General features: G+C 41.6%; 1 protein-coding gene across 6 annotated transcripts in view; it reads right to left on the minus strand.

The window, feature by feature from the left end:
• FHIT (fragile histidine triad diadenosine triphosphatase) overlaps positions 1 to 27,979 on the minus strand; it is a 1,558,201-nt gene that overhangs the window by 287,127 nt on the left and 1,243,095 nt on the right. For all 6 annotated transcript variants that reach the window (XR_016036236.1, XM_055414232.2, XM_055414233.2 and 3 more), the window contains 2 exons: positions 16,735 to 16,880; positions 15,330 to 15,359 (listed from right to left, as the gene is read on the minus strand). Coding sequence is in view for 5 of the 6 variants with exons in the window: in XM_055414232.2 (XP_055270207.1) it covers positions 15,330 to 15,359; positions 16,735 to 16,880 (176 nt within the window). In the remaining variant the exon portion in view is untranslated. The remainder of the gene's footprint in view (positions 1 to 15,329; positions 15,360 to 16,734; positions 16,881 to 27,979) is intronic.

Here is a 27,979-nt window from a genome sequence, read left to right on the forward strand (position 1 = left end):
AGCCACCAGTGTGTGCATGTGTGTGTCACTGGAGTGTGTCTGAGGCCGGAGCATCCAGTGAACTCCTATAATGGCTAATGGGTGTTACAATGCCAGGGCAGCTTTTTCCACCTGCTATGTGTTAGAACTGTAAATCAGGCAGCCCAACTTCAGGTTAGATCTTCGGAAAATATGCGTGGGAACCTACGGAGAGGCCGACAGCACATTTTACAGAGGAAATATCACCTCACACACAGTCCACCAAAGATGGAAAGCCTGGAGAAGGCAGAGACAACAGTTTTGCACCACTTCCATGGAGAAGAAGGATTCTATTAAGCCGGAGCTGAAAACGGAGGACCTTGTGTTCCTTGGAGAGACTCATTTACTAGATGGTGAAAAATGAATGCTCTGGGTAATTTCATTTTGAATTGATTTATTTCTAAATGGGAGAAAATTGACACTTGGTGAAGAAAGTAAAAAGCAAGTCTCTGGGAAGAACCAGCTAGTCTCAGGTATAACCTAATTATTTGAACAAAGGAAATAAGAACAGAAGGCAGGGTGCAAGGTCACCCAGGAAAGTCATTCCTTGAGATGAATACCTTCTTTTTCCCCTCCCGACAGACTCCCAGAAAAGTGTAAACTGACCCCTATCTCCAGTTTATTTCTGACACCTAAAACCTAATCAAAGTCACTTTAAAAAAAATCTAATAGTTATTCTCAATTAGATTGCACAGCAAATTAAATCATAAATTTTTCTCTCCTAGCCCTGGTTTGTCACATTCCTAAAATACAACTTTCTACCCTCTGGCACTTTATTTAAATCTCTGAGGCCAGGTTCAGAAGCAAGTTATGGATTTGATAATTTGCTAATGTGGCCACAGTCATTGTTCTGAGCCATATTTATGATTTTATTGGATCTTAGAACAATCAATAATAATCCATCGACGTCCCTGACTCTGGGGTTTTCTCACAGTCCACAAATGGGGTAGTGGATTCATTTTTAATGTACTCACTTAGCACTCCTTCCCTGAGAGAGTGTCCTGCATATATTAATAAAGGCCAAGGAATGAATGGCATCGGTGCATATACCTTACCCTGAAGAATTAGCTGCAGGAGAAGATTTAACACAGAAAGAAGGGGAAGAATAGACTAACAGGGCCCATTTTGTACAGCACCAGTCATTAAAGTTAATGGAATTACCCTGTGGTCATGCACTAAAGGGAGCCTTTGGGAAGTTAAGCTCTTCTAGGGCCATTGATTCGCAGACTTTCACTCCACAATCCCCATTGGCATCTGATGAGTATTGCAGATATGCAGAAACACTTTAGAAATTGTTGACTCAAACTGCCAGTTAAGCATACTCAGGAGTAACAATAACAATATTTTAGAGGAGATGATCAAATGGAGGATGGTTTTCATGGACAGTAGCAAAAAGTTCAAGTCTTCCTGGACGAAACAAAATGGGGACTTTATTAAATCATGTAACCAAAAAGTCTGGATGTCGAACAGGATTCAGGCCTGGTTAATTCAGAACCCCCAAAGAGGTCACCAAGGATCCAACTTCTTTTCATCTCTGCCATTTGGTCCTCAGCATATGGTTCATTCTAAAGCAGCTTGCAATCCTAGGAATACTAAGATGGTGGCCAGCAGCGTCAGGGTCAGTGCCTTCTTATTTACAAGCATCCCTTCCCACAAATCCTCCAGGATCTAGGAATAGCCATTTCTGAAGGCGAGGGAATTCTACTCTCTAAGTGACTTAGGTCAGGATTAATCAAAGTCATCACTGTGGCAAAGAGCTGACTGAAGCCAGGGATGGGCAGGTCCTGGGCCAAATCTTGCTCACTGTGCTTTTGCAAATACAGTTTGACTGGAATATAGACACACCCATTTTTACAAATTAATTTACATACTTTGAATAGCTATCTTTGTGCTATAAAGGTAGTTGTATAATTGTGACAGAGACCATCAAGCCCTCAAAGCCTAAAATGTTTACCATTTGGGCTTTTATGAAAAAACTTGCCATCCTCTGGATTAACTAAATGAGGTTAGCACCTGGAGCTACAGATGGATTCGCATGCATCCTGTCTCCTTGGCTGCTAAATAGCAGAGTATGGAGAGTATGCTGGGGAGATAAGCAGTGCCCAGAAGAGATATGATACCAAATTATTCAACTTCCTAGAAACTTGAAAGCCAAATCACTTTAAAGGATTTTTAAGACCCTCTGTCCATAGAATATAATCCAAACAATAGGTAGATTAAAAATAGAAGTACGACTCCTTACAGTGGTGTTGGACTTAAGCTGGTAGAACAATCCTTCTGCTCATCTCTTCAAACGTATCTTCTATCATCACCTCGCTCTCTGCCCTGAAGCCCTGCCCACCCAGTCTCCAACAATCTCCTTGACTTTGCCAAGCTCATCTCTGCTGCTGTTTCCTCGGCCCAGAAGTTTTTTCCTCCCCAGCTCTTTCCTTGGCTGGACCCTGCTCATTCCTCAGGTCTCAGTTTATGGGTCACCTTTGCAGTGGGCCTGTCTGACCACCCTACCTAGAGCAGCCCATTCCCCCATTCCCCATTGCCCTCCCTCTCGCCATCTTCTCCTCTTCCACAGCACCATTTACAGCCTTTCTAAAACTCCTCAAAATCTGCAAGTATTTTATTTGTTCATTTTCATGTAGAGAAAGACAATAAGGTGAGAGCTATTCGTTGGCAGTCTTTCCTATCATTGTATCCCAGTTTCCTGAAGTGCTGGAAACATAGTAGGTACCTAGTCAACACAGGCAGAAGCAATTAATATGAACTGTACACCTGGGCTTCCCTGGTGGCTCAGTGGTAGAAAATCCTCCTGCAGTGCAGGAGATATGGGTTCAATCCCTGGGCCAGGAAATTCCCCTGGAAAGGAAATGGCAACCCACTCCAGTATTCTTGCCTGGAGAATCCCATGGAGAGAGGAGCCTGGGAGAGTGCAGTCCATGGGGTCGCCAAGAGTCAGATGGGACTTAGTGAGTAAACAACAATGCACAACTTCTACAACCTCCTTAGTCTTCCTCTCTTATAGCCCTTATTTTACCTGTCCTTAAAGACAGACAAGGACTACGCCTCATTCTTCTTGTTCTCCCAGGACCTGTACCAAATGTGGAGCACAGTAGGCGATGGACGAATAAATTAAAGAATGAATCCTAGATACTGGGTTGGCCAGAAAGTTCATTCCGGGTTTTCTGTAAGATGTTATGGACAAACCCCGAAGGAACATTTTGGTCAACCCAATATAAAAGCATGAGCAGGCAGGATGTTCATTTCCTGTGGGGCCGTAACAGGATACTGTTGGCAGTGAGGGAATTCTCACCCTCAATCACAGAGCAGAGCGGTTCCAGGCTGGAAGCAGCGACCGTACAGCACAATGGGTTCCCAGGTGTAGAGAAAGATGTAAGACCGATTTAAAGTCTACAGAGGGGGAACATTTATGGGAAGGCAGAGATACTACATGACTGTCAAGGCCACATGTCTGTCTGGGGTTCTCTGAGTCATCCCCTGCTCTGAGGTTCTTCCTCAAGAATGAGTTTCATCCCTGGTCATGTGACAGAAGAGCTGAGCTTGGAATCACATTTATTCCTTCTAAGATTAAACAGTGTCCTCAGAATTACCCTGCTAGAACTTGATTACATCTGGGAGTTCATACCATTTATAACCGACAGAAGAATTGAAACACAAATAAAAGGTCCTGTTGGGTCGATTTTCAGGGCACCTGTCTAGAAAGTATGATTAGAAAAAATTGTTTTCAGGGACCAAACACTGACACACAGACCCTGGGGCAGGGGGCAGAGATGTGAATATGAACACGAGGATAAATGGATTTCGCCACAAAGTAAAAGAATATGTGATGCGTTCACTTTGTTCACTCTTTGTTGGTTATCCTTCTAAACCACTTTAGGCAAGGTCAACGTCCTAAACAACTTCATGTTTATTTTTCATGTAACATCAGGAACAAGAAAAGCATATTCAAAACTACAGGGGAAAGAAATGTGGGTTTTCATTACAAGAGCCAAATACAATTATCTTTATGTTGAATGAGCTCAGATGGATTGCAAACCATCATTTTGATCCTTTCCCTCTGTGGCGTGGGATTAATCTGATTCAGAAGGCTTCTAGCAATTTATGTCTCACTTTCCCTCATCTTGGTGGCTGAGCGGCTCTTCCAGAAAGAGGATTTGCTGAGACTGAAGGTGTAGGATTGATGTTTCGTGACACTTCAGGTTAAAATTTCAAAACTATCCTTTCTCAGTACTAACATATTTCACGAATAAATTGGAGAAGAATTTCTCACTGTGTTTGGCCCCATAGCCATTACACATTCTCACCAACCCATGTTTTTCGCTCAGATGTCATTAGAAAGGTCATTATTTGAATTCTTCCATGTATGTGCCTCTGCACCTTGCCATGTCTATTATTCATTACCCTGCCTTCCCTCTGACCCAGGCTTGGTAATCAAACCCTTAAGTCTTCCAGCTGCTTTTCAAGCCTTGAGAATCACTTTAGTAATGGCTTTGGCATAAAGGACAAACAGAAGCCTCTGTAAGAACTGAATCTAGGTCATCTAGATCAAGAATCAAAATGTATTAATATTAAACAAATAAAACAGTAGTTCATAAATCTGGGTAACCACCAGAATCAATTGCAAGTTTAGGTCACCTAGACTGAGAATCAAAACATATTTAGGTACACAAATAAAATGGCAGTTCATAAATCTGTGTAACCATCATAATCAATTGGGGACCTTTCAAAAAAACATTTTTTAGGGGCTCATCATCAGAGCCCCGGAGAAGGCAATGGCAAGCCACTTTAGTACTCTTGCCTAGAGAATCCCATGGATGGAGGAGCCTGGTAGGCTGCAGTCCGTGGGGTTGCTAAGGGTCAGACACGACTGAGCGACTTCACTTTCACTTTTCACTTTCACACACTGGAGAAGGAAATGGCAACCCACTCCAGTGTTCTTGCCTGGAGAATCCCAGGGACGGGGGAGCCTGGTGGGCTGCCGTCTATGGGGTCACACAGAATCGGACACGACTGAAGTGACTTAGCAGCAGCAGCATCAGAGCCGACTCATTGGAAAAGACTCTGGTGCTGGGAAAGATTGAGGACAGAAGGAGAAGGAGGTGACAGAGGATGAGATGGTTGGATGGCATCATCAACTCAATGGACATGAGTTTGAGCAAACTCTGGGACGGGAAGCCTGGTGTGCTGTAGTCCACGGGGTTGCAAAGAGTCAGACATGACTGAACGACTGAACAACAAAATCAGAGATTTGAACATAGGAAGTCTGAGCACTAGTTATGTGCTTAAGATAAAGACAGAAGAAAGAATGGATGAGCAGAATCATGTCCCAATGGAAAATTCTTCTGACGGGATGCCTGTGAAATAAAAATTACACAGATAGTTTCCTATATTTCTTCATAAAATATAAATAATATAATGGAAAACCAGGAACCTATTAGGGAGGCAGTGAAAGGTCCCTGCACTCTGGACAACCCAGGGTGCTGCTTCCACCTGGTCCTGAACTCCAGGGGCATCGCGACACAATGTTGCCTGTTTCACTAAGCAGTATATAGATCCACACATTTTACACTCAAATAGATGTCTCCTTTTATATTTTATTATTTTTATTGAGTACTGAAACAAATGTTTTCAGTTTTGTCTGGATCTGTTTGAGCTGAAATGTCCAGTTTCAACCAAAGCACCCATTATTTTAGGGCTTTCACTCCCTGTTCTGTATTTAAGGTGTGTAACATGGCCTCTAATAAATTAATCATCTGAGAAGACTGAACTGACCACTCATACTTAGTCAAAACTCTTCAATCCTTGTCACAGGATTCATCAGAACAAGTTTAACTACTTTTTTTTTTTAACAAAATAAACATTTTACCCAAGCCAGTTATTTATATGTCACAGGTTTAAAACTTTAAACTTAAAGTGAAGAGGTTACACGGAGTTAGAGAATTTTATGCACATTGTTCTAGACCTGAAACGTATACAGCAAAATAGTGAGAGAATAGTATCTTCAGTGATTACTAGTACTTAGCACCTAGTATTTCACAGCAAAATGACAGAGAATAAGTGCCCCAACTGCATCAACAGAGGGAAGAAGGTGAGTCTGAATAATAATACCTTACATTTACGTAGCACTTTAAGGTCTATAAAGCACTTTGCCTTTCACAGTATACCTGATTTGACAGTGAGTAAAATAAACCCCCAAACTCTGAGCGTCAGGTGGAAAAGACAGTCCACCGGAACCTGTAAAACACTGACATTAAGAAAGCATTGAAATATTTGCCACATTTTTGTGTCACAGATCCCAAAATAAATTTAACAGCCAATACCCACTTTGCTACATGTCAGCACCTCCAATTACTAAAGGAATTTGTTTGGTAGCACTAATGAAAAATTAAACATCTAAAACATATAATTCTGCTGTAAATTGACATCCAGCAATAAAGTAGCACTTAGGTCAGTTAACCTTCACCTGTATAATAAAATTACAGAGAGAGTCCCCTGGGTAGTTTTAGATGGAAGTCACATTATTCTAAGCAGCGAAAAATAATGCAGATGAATCTGTGTTGAGGGAGATAAAGTATTTACAAAACATCTCCGTATGTACCTTTGGCTATGCTTATAGAGTGCAAAGCAGTCAATCCTAAAGGAAATCAACCCTGAAAATTCACTGGAAGGACTGATGCTGAAGTTGAAGCTCCAATACTCTGGCTACCTGATGCGAAGAACCAACTCATCTGAAAAGACCCTGATGCTGGGAAAGACTGAGGGCAGGAGGAGAAGGGGACGACAGAGGATGAGATGATTGGATGACATCACCAACTCAGTGGACATGAGCCTGAGCAAGCTCTGAGAGACGGTGAAGGTCAGGGAGGCCTGGTGCGCTGCAGTCCACGGGGTCGCAAAGAGTTGGACACGACTGAGCGACTGAACAGCAGCAACTGAGCACAAGGTGTTTTGAGGATCAGCTCAGATGATCTAATGGAAAATCAGACCTTCAGAGAAGCCTGGGTTTGAATCCCAACTCTCCTATCTGTAACTTGTGTTGTTGGTCTTATTGCCGTTGTTAAGTGACTGCCTCCATAAACCTTAGTCTAAGTAAAAGATATCAATGCCCCACTTTTAGACTCATGAGGATTAAGTGAAAATTATAAACCAATATCAAATATTTATAGAGACTTTCCCGTGTGTCAAGTGCTATGTCAAAGACATTTACATGTAATCTGTTTGGTCTTCACAACACGTCTATGAGGCAGGATACTATTAAGACCCCCATTTTATAACCTTATAAATAGATGAGGCTAAAAAAAGGTTGACTTTTGTAAGAGTCATAGAAATGATAGGTGACAGCTCTGGGAAGGAAACCAGGCCATCTTGCTCCATAGTCCTCCCTCTTGCTTCAGAGTCCTCCCTCTTCATCAGGAGTGTAGTCCTGATGACATTTCCCTTCCACCCTCACTCTATCTGCAGCATTCCCCTCCAATCCATCTCAGCTGCCCTTGAGTTTGACAGGACAGGGGAAAAATTAACAAATAGAAATGCAAGAAGACCAGAGAGTTTGGTTAATTTTTCTTTCAGTGCTTTGACCCAAATGGCATCATGCGATTCAAGGTTAACTAATTAGAAATGGAAAAACTTAGTGATTTGATACTCACTTAGAAGAGGGCTTAAGGGATTAGAAGAAAAAAGAAAGAAACTTTCCCACAGGGGAAAGACAGGTTCATTTCCCTTCTCCTGCCTAGAACGCCAGGGATGAGGGCTTTTGCCTCCAAATCACCAGGCAGGGAAGGAAAGTCAAGGGGAAGGACGTGATTGGAGGTGTCCACTCCTACCTGTACACCCAAGCCATCCCCTGAACACCAAACTGAATTTCGATTTGCCAAACTCAGGCAAACTGGGTTCATTTTCAGGGCAGAGATGCAAATTGTAAGGCAACAGCAGAAGATAAAAGTGATTGCATCCTGAAGACACTAATTCTTCAGCAGTAGACACAAGCATTAGATATAAACATAGGCAAGGTGATTTTCCTCATGGCTTTAATCAAATGATAAAAGTTCTCTGGCAAATTAAAGCTCTCATGAAATTTCTTTCCAGATGAAAATAATAAATGCCAGTCAAGTAAGAATCCTTTTGATTTTTAAGATGATGGTTTCTCCTTTCTCTGCACACCAAATATGAGGAATTCTTCTGGATTGGAAAGCAAGCTGCGATGTGGACATCCCTCCACATCCCATCACTTCTTTGCTAAGCAGCTCTGCACTGGAGAGATCCGTACATGAACATCACTGACCGTGTCTGTTAAAATGCAGTACCCTGGGTCTCACATCAGACCTACTGAGCCCGTAGAGGGGGCAGACAGGTTTCTGTCCTACTGAAACCTACTTTAAGCAGTGGTGAAGTGCACTGTTGGTTCAGGAGCACAGCATACTCATTACCACCAGGGGGTACAGCAGAGGCAGAAAGTTATCGGGGCTGAGATTTCATACCCCAAGTAATAAGGCAGATGTCTGAATGTTCAAGTGGTCAATTCTGTAAGTTCAAACTAGATATTCAAATTATGCAAGTGATATGAGCAGAACAAAGTGCTTTTTCCCCCCCAAGAATGTAAGCTAAAAGGCAGTAATTAATAGTGAGAGAATTTACTGTATGAATAAATGAACTGGACACGGCTGCAAACAACCTGTATACCACAAACAGTCTCATAAAGTGACACCTTAGCCTGTCTTAAGGACAAGAAAACTGAGAGTAAAATTAAAATGAACAAAAACGTGGACTTCCCTGGTGGTCCAAGAAGAATATGCCTGCTAATGCAGGGGACACGGGTTTGATCCCTGGTCTGGGAAGATCACACATGTCTTGGAGTAACTAAGCCTGTGTGCCCCAACTACTGAGCCTGCACTCTAGAGCCCTAGAGAGGCAACTACTGAGTCCACATGTCCTAGAGCCTGTCCTCCGCAACAAGAGAAGCCACCACAATGAGAAGCCCACACACCACAGCTAGAGAATAGCCCCCGACTCAAGTCACTAGAGAAAGCCCACACAAAGCAATGAAGACCCAGCACAGCCAAAAATTAATTAATAAAAAAAAGAAAGAAACATGCATAAGGCCCTAGGGATAAGACGTGGTGGGCTGGGCATTCTATTCCCATCTTCATATTGGTTTCTTATCATCACTCAATATATTTGCTAGGGTTTCCCCCCATTTTAAATATGAGGAAATAAATGTTCATAGAGGTTAAGAGGCTGGCCCAAACTCATAAAGCTAAAACTTCTACGGAGCCTCTTACTGATGTCAAAGTGTATTAGCTCCTGGACTTTCAGTTCAGTCCAGTTCAGTTCAGTCGCTCAGTCGTGTCTGACTCTTTGCGACCCCATGAATCACAGCACTCCAGGCCTCCCTGTTCATCACCAACTCCCGGAGTTCACTCAAGCTCACGTCCATCGAGTCGGTGATGCCATCTGGCCATCTCATTCTCTGTCGTCCCCGTCTCCTCCTGCCTCCAATCCTTCCCAGCATCAGAGTCCTTTCCAGTGAATCAACTCTTTCCATGAGGTGGTCAAAGTATTGGAGTTTTAGCTTTAGCATCAGTCCTTCCAATGAACACCCAGGACTGATCTCCTTTAGAATGGACAGCTAAAATGTCCTCTAAGCTCATGAATTGCAAAGATTAGCAAATCTTGTGGAAAGGACCTAAGAAACTCCTCAGTGAATGGAAGAGCTTTTTTTGTTGCTATTTTAATTTGTAAATCACATTGCTTTAAAGAATTTCTTTCTTTGTTCTTCCGAAAGCAATCCAAAAAAGTAATCACTAATGTATCAACAGTTAATAAGAGACACTTCCCAAGGCATTAACACTATAAAATTAAATCTCTAAGTAGAGGATTCAAGCACCATAAACACAGAAGAGTGTAAGCAAGCATATTTTATAAATAGCTCTTATAAAATTCTAAATTACCTGCCTGCCATAAATCTCTCTCTTTAATATACCTAAAGCACTCTCCCAACTAAAGACGCACATAGTAATTGCTCTAAAAGCTCACATTAAACTTACTCAGTAGCATCTCTTTCAAAGGGCAGAACATTGCCTTAATGATGTGGCTAGTTGAAATTACATTTTCGAGTACGATTTAGAAATTGGATTAGTGGAAATTCTGGTCTTTGTCAGTGATGGCAGAATAAGGGAGATTCTTGACAGAAACTCCAGAAAACCCACACCTCCGACTGCACATTGAAATACAACACATCATCTGCTTCTGTAAGTTAGGAGTATAGACTTGTTCTATCATTAGCATCTCCACCCTCCTCCCCATTCCACCCAAGAGAGCCACAGTAATCAATGACAAAATGCAGGTTCTCATGAAGCTTACATTCTCCAGGGACTAAAGAAACAATATGGTACAGGAAAAAAAAAAAAAGTAACATACCAACAAATAAAAGACAGTGAAGAAGACCCTGAAGGAAATCAAATGAGGCATGGACAAAGAACATTGCCTGCCATTAAGCCATCAGCTATTGCAGCAGCTCCTACATTGTACCCTGAGGGGAACTCAGGAAGGAGAAAAAGCGGATATTGGCCCTAGATAGTAAAGATGTGTATCAAAGGGATGATTTCAACAAGCCAGACTCTTGCACCTTCCCATACATAGAAAAGTGGTAAAATCATTACCCTAAGATGACGGTTTTTTTGTGTGACTATCAGTAATCTTTTGATGTTCTACTACATTTTTTCCAGTAAAACTCCTATATATCCTGGCTTCTCTTTTATCTCTTTGGAACAGTTCGTCTGAGCTATCTGAGAGGCTGTCTTCCCAGGCTATAGTCCTCAGTAGGGTCTCAGAATAAAACATAACCCACAACTGTTAGGTTACGGGGTTTTGTTTTTAGTTGACAAAGGCAAACAGGATATGGAGTGTGGGGCTTAGGAGGGCTACTTCACTTCAGGAGTGTCTGGGAGGGCTAATGATAAAGCAACATCTGGTTGTATATGTACATGATGAGGTGCCGTGCACTTCGTTGCTCAGTTGTATCTGACTCTATGGTCCCATGGATGGTATCCCACCAGCTCCTCTCTCCATGAAATCTTCCATGCAAGAATATGGGGGCAGGTTGCCATTTCGTACTCCAGGGGATCTTCCCAACCCAGGGATCGAACCCTCATCTCTTGTGACTCCTGCATCAGCCGGTGGATTCTTTACCACTAGCACCACGTAGGAAGCCCCTTGTACATGGTGATATGTATCAATAGATGCATATGGTGGTGCATGGTTGAGGCCAGAAAAAAGGGATCATTTCTCAAGCCTGGAGGATATTCAAATTGCTTCAACAATCACCTGGTGGATAACAGTGCCCTCTAACTTTTAAACTCAAACAGGAGAGTGAATAATCAGCTGAGCAGTAAGAGGTTACTTTTTTAGTTTGACATTTCCATTTCCTGTCACAAATGCCTCTCTGAGTAAGTTAGTCCACCTTGTTCTTTGCAAAGAAGAATTTAAAGCCCACAAAACAAAAAACCCTAAAGGGGCACCATGTTCAAGAGGCTCACTCAGTGGCACACCTGGGCTTATTGCTGTTACCACGCAGTGTGCGACAAAAATGGTTTAGGACCCAGGCATTAGGTGGGATGTCAAGAGGCAGAAGCAAAGATGAACAAAACAATCACTGCGTTTTCTATGGCAGGTTGTCAAATACTGCCTCATAATATTCGACTGTGTGAATTTCAAAACCGGAAACGCTCAGTCAGATTTTGTTTTCAAAACCCAATAGCTCGGGGCTTCCCTGGTGGTCGAGTGATTAAGAACCCACCATGCAACGCAGGGGAAACGGGTTCAATTCCTGGTCTGGGAAGGTTCCACATGCCACAGAGCAGCTAAGCCCGTGCAACACAACTACTGAGCCTGTGCTCCCGAGCCCAAGAACCGCAACAAGAGAAGCCACCGCAATAAGAAGTCCTGCACCACAGCTAGAGACTAGCCCCTGCCCACCGCAGCTAGAGAAAAGCCTGCAGCAACAAAGACTCAGTGCAGCCAAAAATAATAATAAATAAAAAACCAAAACCCAATAAGCTAAATACTGACAATGCAGTTTTGCTCTCTGGCAGGGCTGACTTCTGGCTTCCTTGGGTCAAGGTTATGGGGCCATCACCGCGTACTATTTTATCACTGTGGAACAGCAAGACTAGTAAATATCTACAATCTGAGAAGACTCATAGGATGCACATGTTAACAGTGAAGACACAAAAGCCCCAAACACGAAGATTCTAAGTCAGTAGATTTAGAATAAAAACGGAATCAACCTTTCTATTAAAGTAACATGAAAAGTAATTCTTAGGTAGGTAGATACGACTGAAGTGACTTAGCAGCAGCAGTATAAGAATCATACTTAGAAAAAATAGATTAGACAACTTTTGATACGTAGACTTGTTCTAAAAGGACAGTTTTCAAAACGTTGTCATCCACCGAGATTATAGTTGTATGTACGGGCATGCTCAATGGCAAGCCACTCCAGTACTGTTGCCTGGAAAATCCCATGGACGGAGGAGCCTGGTAGGCTGTAGTCCATGGGGTCGCTACAAGTCAGACATGACTGAGCGACTTCACTTTCACTTTTCACTTTCACACATTGGAGAAGGAAATGGCAACCCACTCCAGTGTTCTTGCCTGGAGAATCCCGGGGACCAGGGAGCCTGGTGGGCTGCCGTCTATGGGGTCACACAGAGTCGGACACGACTGAAGTGACTTAGCAGCAGCAACTCTTTGTGACACTATGGACCGTAGCCTACCAGGATATTCTGTCCATGGGATTCTCCAGGCAAGAATACTGGAATGGGTTGCTATGTCCTTCTCCAGGGAATCTTCCTGACCCAGGGATCGATCCCATGTCTCCTGTGTTGCAGGTAGAGTCTTTTCTGCTGAGCCACTGGGGAAGCCCAGTTGTATGTACAGCTGAATCTTAAAACCTGGGGGTTAACAGTTCCAAACCTCCCTCAAAGTGGAAAATCCATATATAATTTATAGTCAGCCCAGATACATGTACTTCTGCATCTGCAGATTCCACCAATCACTGATCTGTATTACTACAGTATTTACTACTGAAAAAATGCCTATATATGTGAACCCTCACCATTCAAACTTCTGTTATTCAAGGGTCAAATGCATGTGGATGTTTTCTTTTAGCCATTTAATATTACACAAAGGGTTTGAGGTGGCCCAGATGATTCATATGGCAGAAATCCTGCGATCACAGAGGAAACAACTGAAAGATGTCCAAAAGAATATAATCCACCAAAAACTGTAAAAAAAATTAAAAATTTCCAAAAACTGTAATCTAAAAACAAACGAACAGCTTAAGGTAAAATACAATGGCAATGATGATAAGAACCACATCCAGCAATTTATATCTGAGTGCTATACTCCAAAAATTACTCCATCACCACCACCAAAGCTAACAAAATCATTAAAAATTTTGGCCAGATCACTGGGACATGAAAAAGTAGTCACTACTAGAGTCAGAGGTTTACAGCCATGGTAGTCAACCATACTAGATTCGGGACTTGTTGGGGTTTTTTGCTTTTTTTTAAGTTTTATTGCCATTTTTAATTGAGATATAATTCAAATAACATAAAAGTTACCATTTTCAAATGCACAAGTCAGTAGGTTTTAAAAATATTCATAATGTTTCGCAACCATCACCACTAATTCCACCACTAATCATCCTCAAAAGAAATTCGTACTCAGTAGCTATTTCCCATTCCCTTCTTCCTACAGCCCTTGGTAACCACTAATCAATCCACTTTTTGTCTCTATTCAGTGCCTGCTTGTCTAGGAAACAGTTTAATGTTCCATTCAGAACCCTGAAATAAAACTTTGAGATCGTATAACCTATATACCCATACACACTTCAGCTGAGTTTCCTTTGAGCACTCCATCAACCTGCGCAAGCCTCTTGACAAGGTCTGAATTCCTCCCCCGTTACTCCCATGCCTTTGCAGCGTCACTGTGAATGGCTGAAGGAATGCAATTAAATAGATACTGCACAAAGTAAGCATCTAACTCATCTGCTAGTTTGGGGATTTATATTTGACTATTGATTTTTTTTTAAAGGTCTAGCAACTGGGTTTCTGTATTTCGAAAAACAATTTTGAAATGAAGTTACTCCTATTAGACTGTTGTGGTGGGGTTTTTTTGTTTTTTTTTTTAAACCATCTGCATGTTTGGAAGCCAGGCACAGAGGTTGAGAAAAGCTGAGAATCCTATCTTTATCACACTGTGTGTCTGGAGCAATCCTAAGCTCTTTTTTAGCATAAGGAATTACATTTGCTCCTTAAAGAACTTCCCAGAGATTCTATGTTAAAAGCCCCGTGGTAGCTGTGTTAAGCATTATAGCCACATGCAGATGAGTATCAAAGGTGCATTAAGTTTATTTGGCATTGCTTGGAACCAAGCATTACCTTACTTGCTCACAGCCAGTCTCAAAGCCATAAAACCTTATTTCACAAAAATGTAACATTAACACCCCAGTTAGACTTGCTTCTGATTTCTAACATGGAGGGGGGAAAAAAAGAACTTTTCTATGATTTTGGCTTAGGAACTAACTGCATAGGAATTTGCATTTGTACGGAGACTGAAACTCAGCTTCAGAATCCTCCAGGATTTCATTCTCTTATTTTATTTTATTAAGAAAGCAGAGACTCTCCTAATAAATCCTCCTTCCCTCTTCTGGCACACTTAAAACCCATTTCTGAGCTCCACTGACTACAAGTTGAACTTTGGTATTAAGTACAAAGGGAGGAAGAGAGGTGTGTGGGTGGAGAGAAAGAGAACAGAGGGGAACACAGGCCGAGGAGTGAGGGGACAACCCAAATGCGGGGCCCCTACATGAGCAAGCCCTCCGCTCAACATCAGCAAAGCGGCAATAGATGGCACAGAGAACTGGAAGGCTGTCAGAGGGGCCCCGGCCTCACAGGAGACACAGCCACGCAAACCCCACGTCTGTGCTGCTTCCTAGACACCACCTCCCATGAGCTCCCTGGGCTCTGGCTTGCATTCCAGGACTCCATGATTTAGTTTCTGTTTAAGCATTTGGACAATAATAATTTTACTACAAAAGGTAAATGTCTTGTAAACTAATGGGAAACATATTGCTTGGCAAAGTTTATAATGTCAGGATTTATGGCTGTAACACCGAGGGTCTCTCTGACCTCGAAGATAACATAGTGAAACAGTAATGTGCTCTAAATGACTCAGTGTGATTTTTTATTAGTTCTCGTAATCACCCGCTATTAATTTGTATGCACATAATAAGCACTCACCTTCACAGTCTGTCCGGCTTCGGGGCCATCCTAGAAATAGGAAAACAAAGGAGGAAAAAAAAAAAATAGGTGAGAACAGATAGATGTTATCTCCTGCTTATTCAGAAATACAGCCCATTAATAATTTAGATCCAATTTCATTGTGTGTTAATTTATAGTTTCCTCATGGGGACCATGAGCTTCAAATGTGTGGAACCTGACAGTTCTCCATTTCTGTCTGAGAGTAAGTGAGAAGTTAGGCATAAAAATGATACAAATTATCCAGTGAGCCAACCCCCTTCCTACTTTTCATGCTCTTTGCTTTTGGCTATGGTTTTAATTGCATTAAAGGAAGACTGGAAATGTTTGGGGAGGTGAAGTATCATACCTCATGGTTATCTTTAAGCCAGATGTAATTTAATTAATGTCTGATGACTTTAAGTCTCAACTCAGGAAATCTGCAATAAACATAATCCACTGAGCAAGAATATGGGCTCTCACATGGCAACAGCAGGGAGAGTGGGCCCTTCCTGGCTGTTCTGACCTGGAGAGAAAAGGTGGAAGTGTTATTCTAGCTGGACTCTGCCTATTCTGGGTTCTCCCCTGGGATTTCTGAAGCTATTTCGACAAAACTATTTGTTGAAATAGTAGAAAATAAGCAAACAATTCCAGTCATTAGCCATGATATAAAGCAAAAGTAAGTGTTCATCTGGTTTGGAATAGCAGAACAAGCAGTGTTTTTAAAATCAGAAATTTCAAAATTAAACTAGAACTCTGCAAATTTAGGAAAGTCTTTCGACTCCTAGGACCCAGACTACTTGGGGTGAGAATTTGTGCCTGGCTGTAACCAAGATGAAGCAGACCTGTGTCATCAGTGGTTTTCAGACCCGCTGGTTCTCAATCCATTAGTGGGTCCTGAAGTCAACCTGATGGGTTGTGATCTGCACTACAAACTACAGACAAAAGAAATCATGTAAGAGGGAAAAACAAAAGAAAAACACAACTACTGTGTTGGCCAAAAAGTTTGTTTGGACTTTTTCTTTTTTATAACATCTTACAGAAAACCCTTAACGGACTTTTTTGGCCAACCCAGTATCAGGCTGCATGTGTGCTCTGTTGCTCAGTCATGTCCGACTCTTTGGGACCCCCATGGACGGTAGCCCGCCAGCCTCCTCTGTCCATGGAATTCTCCAGGCAAGAATACTGGAGTGGGGTAGCCGTCCCTTTCTCCAGGGGATCTTCCTGACCCAGGAATCGAACCCAAATCTCCTGCATCTACTGTGCTGGCAGGTGGGTTCTTTACCACTGAGCCACCTGGGAAGCCAATATTAGGCTGCACAAAATGGGGAGCACTGTCATGGGAGAGAGTTCAATGTGAAAATGTAAAAAGGATCAAAAATAATTTCTGAGCTCTCTGTATACGCACCTGCATGGAAAACGTCAACGAGGTGCCCTGGAAATGCTTCTCCACCACCGAGCCGACCCTCTGTGCTGCCTGAAACAAGTCAGCCACTTCTTCAGGACTCATGTCTCGGAAGCGCTCCACTGGCCGGAGGGGACACACGAGGACATCTGCAGTCAGGTCTGTTAAGGTACATTCTGCTTGCTTTAGGGAATGTTTTCTCCAAGAAGTTTATACCCATAGCGCTGAATCAGGCCCAGGGCCTGAACTCAACAAAGGCTAAGGGATAAAAGAGCAAATATTTACCAACCACTGAACTCCAAGGAGTTCAAACAGAGCTGACAAACACGGCTAATTATACTCTGAAGGAGAAGCTGTGGTGCCCTGAGAAAGTTCTTTTAAGAGAAAAAGACATCAGTGTTCAAAAAGGCTTAAGTGCTGGCTGAAGTAATTATGCCACCAGGCACAATCTATTCTGGACCGTTATCTCCTGAACTCTATTCTGAAGCTCAGTCTTCTCAAGGAGCCAAAGGCTCTGGGTTGGAAAAGCAACTGGAATATTTATTTGGTTTTTCTATGAAAAGCATCATGGTTAAGACTTTAACATCAAAATCTCTCTAGAAGAATAGTTAATGAAAAGATAATAGCAGTTTTCTTTTTTAAAGGAGTAGAGACATTCTGAAAATGTACAGCCAACTTCATTTATAGCAAGGAGATGTGCCACATGGTTAAGCAATTTAGGTTGTCTGATCGTGCAATTGAAACCATCTTAATATATTCTATTAGTCAGACTATCAACATATTTACATTATTGGTCTGAACAAACAAGAGTCTAGAGAAAAAGGACACATGTTTGATCATTTGTGGGTGGCAAATAAATAGAGTCACATCATCGATAACATTTCACTTCCTTCTTGTATTTGAAATCATCATATATGTATGGGTATACACATAGAGACATGTACTCATACATATGTATACACACACTAGCTACACTGAATTTCTTGTTGATTTTTCAGGTACCAGCAGGAGAAAAAAAGCTAATGTTCTTTTCTGTGTCTTTTGTTTTCCTTGTTTTAAAAAAAAGCATGCTTCTGCCTTGAGCCAAGGAGCTAAGGGGCATAATAAAACCACAAGTTTGCAATTGCTAGTCTCACCAGAATATCAAGCATTTTAGCTCCCCATACTATTGGTAGGACTCAGGGCCCAGGGGGAAATGCACTGAGCTCAGCTGGGCGGGTTTGATTTCCATAAGACAAGGGGGAAAAGAAAAAGGGAAAACTGATTATTTTTGCTCATAACCAGGAAATTCATGTCAATGGTAAACTAGGAAAAGGAGTATTTGTTTAATCTCAGTTCATTTTTCAAGAGAGGAGAAGGGAGGCCTTTACCCACAGGGCATCTGATACTTAAAAAGATAATTATCCTTCTTTGCAGGGCTGCTTTATTATCATGGGTCAATGAACCGTTTAGAAATGAAGAATTTCCTTTCATTTCCTTCTAGCAGATTGCCAGCCTCCACTCCCACTGAGTTGCTTTTTTTTTTTTTTCGGTCGTTGTTAAAAGAGACCTTTCCCAGTCTTCCTCCTCTCTGCTTTAATTTACACCCTCCCTTAGGCTCTGACTTCACCAAACCACAGCAAGATGACAACTTTGCAAGCTTCCAACAACATTCATAATTACTGTGGTTGGCAATGTCTACACACAGCAACTAGGTGGGGAAGGGAATAATATTTTATTTAAACAACTGTTGACTGTGAAACTGGGTGGAATGAATTTGGCAATCTTTGTGTCTAATGTAACTTTGGTAATATGAATAACATCTAAAATGTTTTTCATTTTCAATGTCATAAAAATCGCAATACCTGTTCATTTTGCTTGCCTAATGCTAAAGGCTTAGCTTAACCTAATGTTTAATGACTCCAACTGTTTATGAAACTGAACCAAAATGGCTGAATCGAGGTATTTTATCTTGTGTATACCTAACTGCAGGGTGATACATCACATTCATTTATCATTTTAACTGAATATTAGTAATACAACATGTCACAAAACAGTTAAACAGACTTAACACTTTCTCATTTAGGTAAACATTTTTCACCAACCCATTTAGGCAACACTGTCCTGATGTAATATTCCCAGCAACCCAACCCTTTAATAAAAAAGTCATCTTATCTGCATGTAACACACACACACACATATCTTGATGCAAAAAAAAAAAGTGAAATGGAGATTACTGTCAAACGTGTTTACTTTGGCTGGTGGTCATACGTATGATCACTTCTTTGTTCTGTTGGGACCCTGAGGATGGCCACACAGGCATCTAAACCCAGAAATGACCCGACACGTCACTCTACAGGGAGGCAGTGGGGCCTGGAGTTACACATAGTGGGGGTCGGCAGCCCCTGGGTGCAGTGTGAGTAGTTGACCTGGCCAGTAGCAGACTTGCTCAGCAACACACTCCCTGGGGTCATTTCAGGCACTCATTGGGCATCAGAAAGTCAGGATCAACTATCTTCTCTCAGTTCCTTTACAGCCAGAGCAGAGCCTGAGTCTCACCCTCAGCGTAGGCTGCATCTTGAGTGATGCTTACCCACCTTCCGAGTCTCTTTTTCCTCACCACTCTCCTGTATACTATGTTTTTGCTGTTTAGTTGCTAAATCATGTCTGATTCTTTGAAACTCCATGGACTGTAGTCTGCCAGGTTCCTCTGTCCTTGGGATTCTCCAAGCAAGAATACTGGAGTCGGTTTGCCATTTCTGCCTCCAGGGGATCTTCCCCACCTAGAGATCGAACAGCATCCCCTGTCTTGGCAGGCGGATGCTTTTCCACTGAGTCACCTGGGAAGCCCTTGTATACTAACCATCTGCGATATTTGCTTTCTTTCTGTTCTTCAAACACACTAAGCTCCTTCCTAGATTTGGGGGGTTTCATTCCGGTTATTTGTTCTGACTGGATCAATTCCCCCTGATCTTCTCATGGCTGCTTCTAATTCAGATCCTAATCTGAATGCCAGTCTCTCAAAAGAGCATTTAACTGCTAGGGTGTTTATCTGCTACCTATACTCACTCTCCCATACCCCCATTTTAATCTTTCCATAGCCCTCGCCACCAGCTGGCACTTTTGTTGCTTCATTACTATGTATCCAGATGAGAATGGAAGCGCCACACAAGCGAATCATGTGTCTTGTTTACTGCTAATTTACCACCGCCTACAACACCAGAGATACTTAATACGTCTTGCTGGAACGAGGGAATAAATAGCAAGCCAGATCTTTGCATCAGACACTTCCGAGTATTAAGATCCTGACAAAACGGTGATGACGTCCAGTTACTTTACAATCATCTACACGAGTAGATGTATCTGGTATAGTCTGAAATATATGTTTTTAATTCAAAGAAGTTTATCCTTCAGATGTAGCATGGTTAGAACTAATGTTGGATGAGAGCTACAGAAATGTCAACTCATTTTTAATGTAAACTAATTTTCATGTGAGCCCAAAGGGAAATAAAATTATAAAGGTAAAATCCTTTTTAAAAAAAAAAAAAACTCTTTTATACCTGGAAAACAGTAGTCCCTACCTAGAATACTCGGGGTCTCAGACACTTTATCTATTAAAGCTCACACAGCAATAAAGACCCAGCATATTCAAAAATCTTTTAAAAATGAATAAATAAAATTAACTCACGACTCTCATATTAAAAAGAAGAAAATAGCATACTACCCTAAGACAGTAAGCGCCGTGTGCTACATGTTGTTCCTAGAGAAACAACCCAGGGAAAGCAAATTAATCTTGAAGAAGAGCAGACAGCTCTCGAAATTCTGCTGCCACTGTTTATATGCCAATTGGTTTAAGGTAATATCACAGAAGCAACATGATTTAATTTGAAGACTCTTAGGCCTTGTTAGTGGGCAAATCCCATATTACTCATAGGCTACAAGAGCACCCTTTCTCCTGGGTACTCTTGGTGCATAATTAACACCTCTGAAGAGACTTTTCAGCCAACATGCATGATAACCCTCCAAGAAGGTAATCTACTCTGTTGAATTTAATATGTTTATCCAGTATTCATCATGTCTGAAAGGCTGTGAAAGAGATTATCAAATGGGATGTAGCCTCACCGTATAATCTAAAGTATAGACATTCATTTAGTAATAACTTTTTTTTTTTTTAAAGAAGAGAAGATCAACAATCATGATTTAGTTCCTGTGGTCGACCAAGGGATTTCTCATAGCTGAAGAAAATCAACAAAGGCATTTAAGTTCAGATGAGATTTATAGTGGACTTCACAAATAGGAGTGAACCAACCAGAGGGTTGGCTGGCAACCCATTCATCCATCCATCCTATGTCTATAGCCTGCTTTCAGTCTGGGGTTTGTGTGAAGATGCCAAGATGAATGCAACAGAGTAACTGACTTTGAAGAGTTCACTCTCTATTATCCCAAACTGTCATGTAGCATTAACAGATTCTATGACACAGAGAAAGCGCAGTGTTAGTCGCTCAGTCATGTCAGACTCTTTGTGACCCCATCGACTGCAGCATGCCAGGCTCCTATGTGGGATTCTCCAGGCAGAATTACTGCAGTGGGTAGCTATTCCCTCCTCCAGGGGATATTCCTGACACAGGGATGGAGCCTGGGTCTCCTGCACTGCAAGCAGATTCTTTACCATCAGAGCCACCAGGGAAACCCATGATGCAGTGAAGTGAGTCTCTCAGTCATGTCTGATTCTTTGTGACCCAATGGACTAAACAGTCCATGGAATTTTCTAGGCCAGAGTACTGGCGTGGGTAGCCTATTCCTTCTCCAGGGGATCTTCCCAACCCAGGGATCGAACCCAGGTCTCCCACATTGCAGGTGAGCCACCAGGGAAGCCCCGTGATGCAGAGATGAGTGCTATTGATAGGAATCAGTACAGGCTGTTGTGGCAGCACAGAGGAGGCAGATCTAACTGACTCGGGGTCTCAGATCAACTTTTCAGTGTGGTCCTGCATTTCCATCTCCTAAAATCAGAAAGTATTTCTCCAAATTTGGACCAAAATATTTTGTCCTTGAAAACGCCCTAGCAATGGATGCTTCAAAGTTGCCGGGCATTCTTCCTTTGGCCAAAATCACCGTTTTGCTTATATGCGTACTCTCTGTCTCGTTGACTTCATCTTTCCAACAAATCAGTGGAGGACTATTATAATTCCTATTTTTCAGATGAGGAAATTACAGCTTACAGAAAATAAGAAATATGTGCAAGACAGCACACTCCAGATGAGACTAAAAGTAGAATTCAACTCAAGCCTGTCTGAGTCCAAAGTCCATGTTATTAAGTAAAGGTCAGTCTTCATTCCAATCCCAAAGAAAGGCAATGCCAAAGAAGGCTCAAACTACCGCACAATTGCACTCATTTCACACGCTAGTAAAATCATGCTCAAAATTCTCCAAGCCAGGCTTAAGCAATATGTGAACCTTGAACTCCCAGATGTTCAAGCAGGTTTTAGAAAAGGCAGAGGAACCAGAGATCAATTGCCAACATCCGCTGGATCATGGAGAAAGCAAGAGAGTTCCAGAAAAACATCTATTTCTGCTTCATTGACTATGCCAAAGCCTTTGACTGTGTGGATCACAATAAACTGTGGAACATTCTGAAAGAGATGGGAATACCAGACCACCTGACCTGCCTCTTGAGAAACCTGTATGCAGGTCAGGAAGCAACAGTCAGAATTGTACATGGAACAACAGACTGGTTCCAAATAGGAAAAGGAGTACGTCAAGGCTGTATATTGTCACCTTGCTTATTTAACTTCTGTGCAGAGTACATCATGAGGAACGCTGGGCTGGAAGAAGCACAAGCTGGAATCAAGATTGCCGGGAGAAATATCAGTAACCTCAGATATGCAGATGACACCACCCTTATGGCAGAAAGTGAAGAGGAACTCAAAAGCCTCTTGATGAAAGTGAAAGAGGAGAGTGAAAAGGTTGGCTTGAAGCTCAACATTCAGAAAACAAAGATCATGGCATCTGGTCCCATCACTTCATGGGAAATAGATGGAAAAACAGTGGAAACAGTGTCAGACTTTATTTTTTGGGGCTCCCAAATCACTGCAGATGCTGATTGCAGCCATGAAATTAAAAGACGCTTACTCCTTGGAAGGAAAGTTATGCCAACCTAGATAGTATATTAAAAAGCAGAGACATTACTTTGCCAACAAAGGTCCATGTACTCAAGGGTATGGTTTTTCCAGTGGTCATGTATGGATGTGAGAGTTGGACTGTGAAGAAAGCTGATCGCTGAAGAATTGATGCTTTTGAACTGTGGTGTTGGAGAAGACTCTTGAGAGTCCCTTGGACTGCAAGGAGATCCAACCAGTCCATTCTAAAGGAGATCAATCCTGGGTGTTCATTGGAAGGACTGATGCTAAAGCTGAAACTGCAATACTTTGGCCACCTCATGCGACGAGTTGACTCACTGGAAAAGACTCTGATGCTGGAAAGGATTGGTGGTGGGAGAAGGGGACGACGGAGAATGAGATGGCTGGATGGCATCACCGGCTCAATGGACATGAGTTTGAGTGAACTCCGGGAGTTGGTGATGGACAGGGAGGCCTGGTGTGCTGTGATTCATGGGGTCGCGGAGAGTCGGACACGACTGAGCGACTGAACTGAACTGAACTGAACTGTGATGTTATACTTTTTATAGGTTTCACGACTCAGTCTCTGTGAATCCTCTTATTAAAAGCGTGCCCTCCATTGCCAGAGTCCTTCTGTTCATGGAAGAGATTCATGCTTTTCATGAAATACAAATATACTGTGCAAAACTGCTAAGGGCCAGAGACAAACCCAACTTCAAATGAAGAAAGGAGACATACAACCCTACAGTGGAAGGGGGCTCAGTGCTGGGCAGAGGAGGCCTTGAGAATGCCCTTGTTCTACTAGGGAACTGTGAACAAGGGGATCAAGAATAAGAGACTATCTCGTATCAGCGGGAGCAAGCCAGAGGGAGGCAGAGCCTGTGTTCTCACCCTTTTCCATCTTTAAGCTTCAGTTTCTTCAAGGTATCTTGGGCTCCCTTGGGCTGACAGATCAGAGGAAGATTAGATATTACAGTCAATGTCAATGAGTCAGGCTGTCAGATGCACTGAAAATCCCATTGCTTGTTAGACAGTCTAATTATTGGGAGACAATGACTTTCTCATAGCATCATTTGTATCACCAAGGACTACCAGAAACTGGATAATGCCTTTTCTTTCCCTCTTCCTCTCCACTCTCACCACCAGTCCAGAAGTGACTGTCTCTGTCCTTTTGGATGAACATGTAGGGAGTTTTTGTCACATTAAAGTGAGGTGGCAACATTCCAGGCCCTGGGCTGAACTCTTACTGACACACAGCCAATTCAGAATACTACAATTCAGGAAAGAAATCAAGTGAAATGCCTAAAGATACTGTGCAAATTTATTTACCAATACAAACACAAGAACCCCTCCCATGCTACATGTCCTTCTGCAAAGTGATTTTGCTGCTCTTCTCACCAAGAATTGGAGTCTATTTCCCTTCCTGTTCAGTTTGGGCCGGGCTTTGGTTTGCTTTGATCAGTGGAAGGTGATGAGAGTGTTGCTAGGTGACTTTCCAAAGTCAGGTCTTTACGCACTTTGCAACTTCCAGGGTTTTTGTTGTTGTTATTCTTTTGGAAAGCTGAGACCAATATGCTATAAAAAATCCCAACTAGGCTTCTGCAGAAAAATCACTAAGTCATGTCCCATTCTTTGTGACCCCATGGACTGTAGCCCGCCAGGTTCCTCTGTCCATGGGATTTTCTAGGCAAGAATACTGGAGTGGGTTGCCAGTTCCTCCTCCTCCCGGGGATGGTCCCGACATAGGGATTGAATCCACATCTCCTGCATTGGCAGTTGGGTTCTTTACGCTGAGCTACCAAGGAAGTCCCACCTCTGAGCAGTCACCACCCACTGGAGTGTGCTTGTCACAGGAGACCCATATATTCTCTCTGGGGCTTCCCATACCACTTCATGAACCAAAAAAAAAAAAAAAAAAAAAACAACAACAACACTGCACAGGTCTGGTGGAGTTGAAAACATAATGAAATGCTGTAAAAGTGAGAACTGTCCCAACTATAGCAAATGATCATTATTGTTGCTGCATTTCTGTTTAAAAAATTTTTGATAAGTTTGGAATTTGCTCATCAAGGATAATAATTGATGATTTAAAAATAATCTTATGAGCATTTCCATGACGAATATGAACTATTTAAATATAGAGTCGTGACAGAGAAATGGAAATGTACTGATTCTGATGATTAATTAAAGACGACAAGCAGAATATTATTCTCAGAGTTGTTCAGGCTTGCTCCCATTTATTTTTCCATATCTGATCTATTCTAGGGATTCAGAATAGAAAAGTCACTAAAATAAATCAAACCATCAAAATATTACTGATTCTGATGAAGCTGATTAGCATGTGTTTGTATGAATATGGAGAAAGTCAGCATCAAATATGATGAAGAATTAAGAAAAAAAGAATCAGTCATTCTTCTGAACTAATTAAAAAAAATCTGTATTCATCTCTACGAAGATCAGTATGTAGTTTAATGACAAGCAAGGAACATTCCAGCTTGTACTGCAGACTTCCACAGACCCTGTAAAATGAATTATTTGCTCTAACAAATAATCCTAGTCCTTGCAAATATTTAAAATAATTCTTATTTCACTTCAAAAAACAACACCAGGATGGCCATGAAGTATTTTTAAGAAAGATTCAATTAATTTTAGTTAAGTAGCACAGCTGAGAAGTACAGTTGCAGAGTTTTGAATCAAAGTAGGTGGCATCTCAAAAGTCATCTCCTACTCACAAAGTAGGCACTTCTGTGACATTTTTTAAATAAGAAAGTTAGAAATATTACCCCAAAAATTAACTAATATAATTCTAAAGAAGCATATTGACAGTTTGGGCCATACCTTTCTTTACTGGATAATAACATATCCACTTCAGTAACTCAGGACTTCATGGAATATTTATCAACCATCAACATAAATGGCATGAATGTAATTTTAACAAAATTTAATTTCCAGAGTATGATATATTCCAGGACAATGGAATTAAGATAATGATGGTATTCTGCTCATACCTGGATCTCAGGGCAAGCATCTCACAAGTTTCCTCTAGAATTCTAATGTTGTGTCCTGGAGAAGGCTTTGAGCCAAAGACACAAGCCCTTAGTCATCTGTGGGAAAAGAATTAGATATCTTTTTCCTGACAGATCTGCCCTGAGCAAACCCCAAAACTTCTGCACTGATTTGGATGCTCACAGGGGATAGCCACATTTGTAGGGAGAAGTAAATGGGTGACTTTCACAGTTGAAGCTCAACATTGAAAAAACAAATAATCCAATCAAAAAATGGTCGGAAGACCTAAACATACACATATCCAAAGAAGATGGCCAAGAGGCACATGAAAAGATGGAGAACCTCACGAATCATTAGAGAAGTATAAATCAAAACTACCACCTCACACTGGTCAGAACGGCCATTGACAAAAAAAAATCTACAAACAGTAAGAGAGGGAATAGAGAAAGGCAACCCTCTTGCCCTGTTGATAGGAATGTAAATTGATTCAGTCACTTTGCAAAACAGTACGGAGATTACTTTAAAAATTGAAAACAGAACTACTGTATGACCCAGCAATCTCACTACTGGGCATATACCCCAAGAAAGTGAAAAGTGAAAGTCTCTCAGTCGTGTCCAACTCTTTGCAACCCCACAGACTGTAGCCTGCCAGGCTCCTCTGTCCATGGAATTCTCCATGCCAGAATACTGGAATGGGTAGAAAACTCTAATCCAAAAGGACACATGCACCCCACTGTTTACTGCAGCACCATTTACGGTAGCTGGGACATGCCAGCAACCTATATGCCCATCAACAGATGAATGGATAAAAAAGACGTGGTACATACACATGATGGACTAAGTCAGCCATAAAGAGAACAAGAACTGGGTCATCTGTAGAGGTATGGATGGATCTAGTGTCTGTCAAACAGATTGTAGTAAGTCAGAAAGAGAAAACTATCATATATTTAAGCAGATATGTGGACTCTAGAAAAATGGTACTGATGAAACTATTTGCAAGCAGGAATAGAGACACGAGATGCAGAGAAGGAATATGTGGACATGGGGTGTGGGGAGATGAATTGGGAAACTGAGACGGACGCATGTGCCCTGCCATGTGTGAAACAGATAGCTAGCGGGAGCCTGCTTTATAGTACAAGAAGCTCAGTGCTCTTTGATGTACAAGTGCTCTGTGATGACTTAGAGGGGAGGGATGGGGGCATGGGTGGGATGGAGGACCAAGAGGGAGGGGGTACACACACACACACACACACACACACACGAGCCAATGCATTTTGTTGTATACCAGAAACTAATATAACACTGTAAAACAATACCCCAATAAAAAAAAACAAAAAGAAATAAAAAACCTAAACAATAACAACCAAAAAAAAAAAAAGAAAGTAAAATGAAAGAGGAGGCTTCAGTCAGAAAACATTCTCATTCAGATTCTTTGGTTTAAATTTCACATACTCTGTGACTATTTCAAGGAAAAAGAATCCTATATTATCCTAAGAGAATTAGAAAAGAAAAAAGAAAAAAAAAGTTACATGCTTATATTAAACTAAGTATGTGGGGGAGACAGAATATCAGAAAGGGAAGGAAAAAATAACACAACACGTGTTTGCTGCCTACTATGTCCCAGAGATGATCAGCAATCATGAGGTAGATAGTATCACCCTTATCTTCCCACATTCAAAAGTAGAGAACAAAAAAAGTGAAACTGCACATCCCAGGCCACACAGTAATAAAGTGTAAAACCTAAAATAGAGTCATGCATGAAAGTCATCCATGCTGTTTCATGGCCTCCCAAGGTCACAGAAGTCTCCAGGTACCTGGTAGAGTGTTTACTACAGGGGTTCCCCAGAACACTGCTCCCATGAGATGTTAACAGATAGTACACAAGAGAAAACACAACACTGGTGTGGTCAAAGAAAGTTAAGAAACACTGAAATGAGGTAAAATAGGTTTCTGTACAGTACAACTCATAAAGATAAACTATGTACTAATGTGTATTTCTGACTTCAAAAAAAAAAGAGAGAGATACTAAACAGTTTTTCTTATTTTTTTTAACAGTAAGACTAGTGTTTTTTTGGTAGAATATTGTATACAGCAAGTGTTTCAGAGGAATTTTGGTCTACTGAACTTCTGTTAGGAATACTGAG

Source organism: Moschus berezovskii, chromosome 24 (genome assembly GCF_049115385.1).
Source record: "Moschus berezovskii isolate FMDL1 chromosome 24, NW_MosBer_1.0, whole genome shotgun sequence".
NCBI classification, from domain to species: Eukaryota; Metazoa; Chordata; class Mammalia; order Artiodactyla; family Moschidae; genus Moschus; species Moschus berezovskii.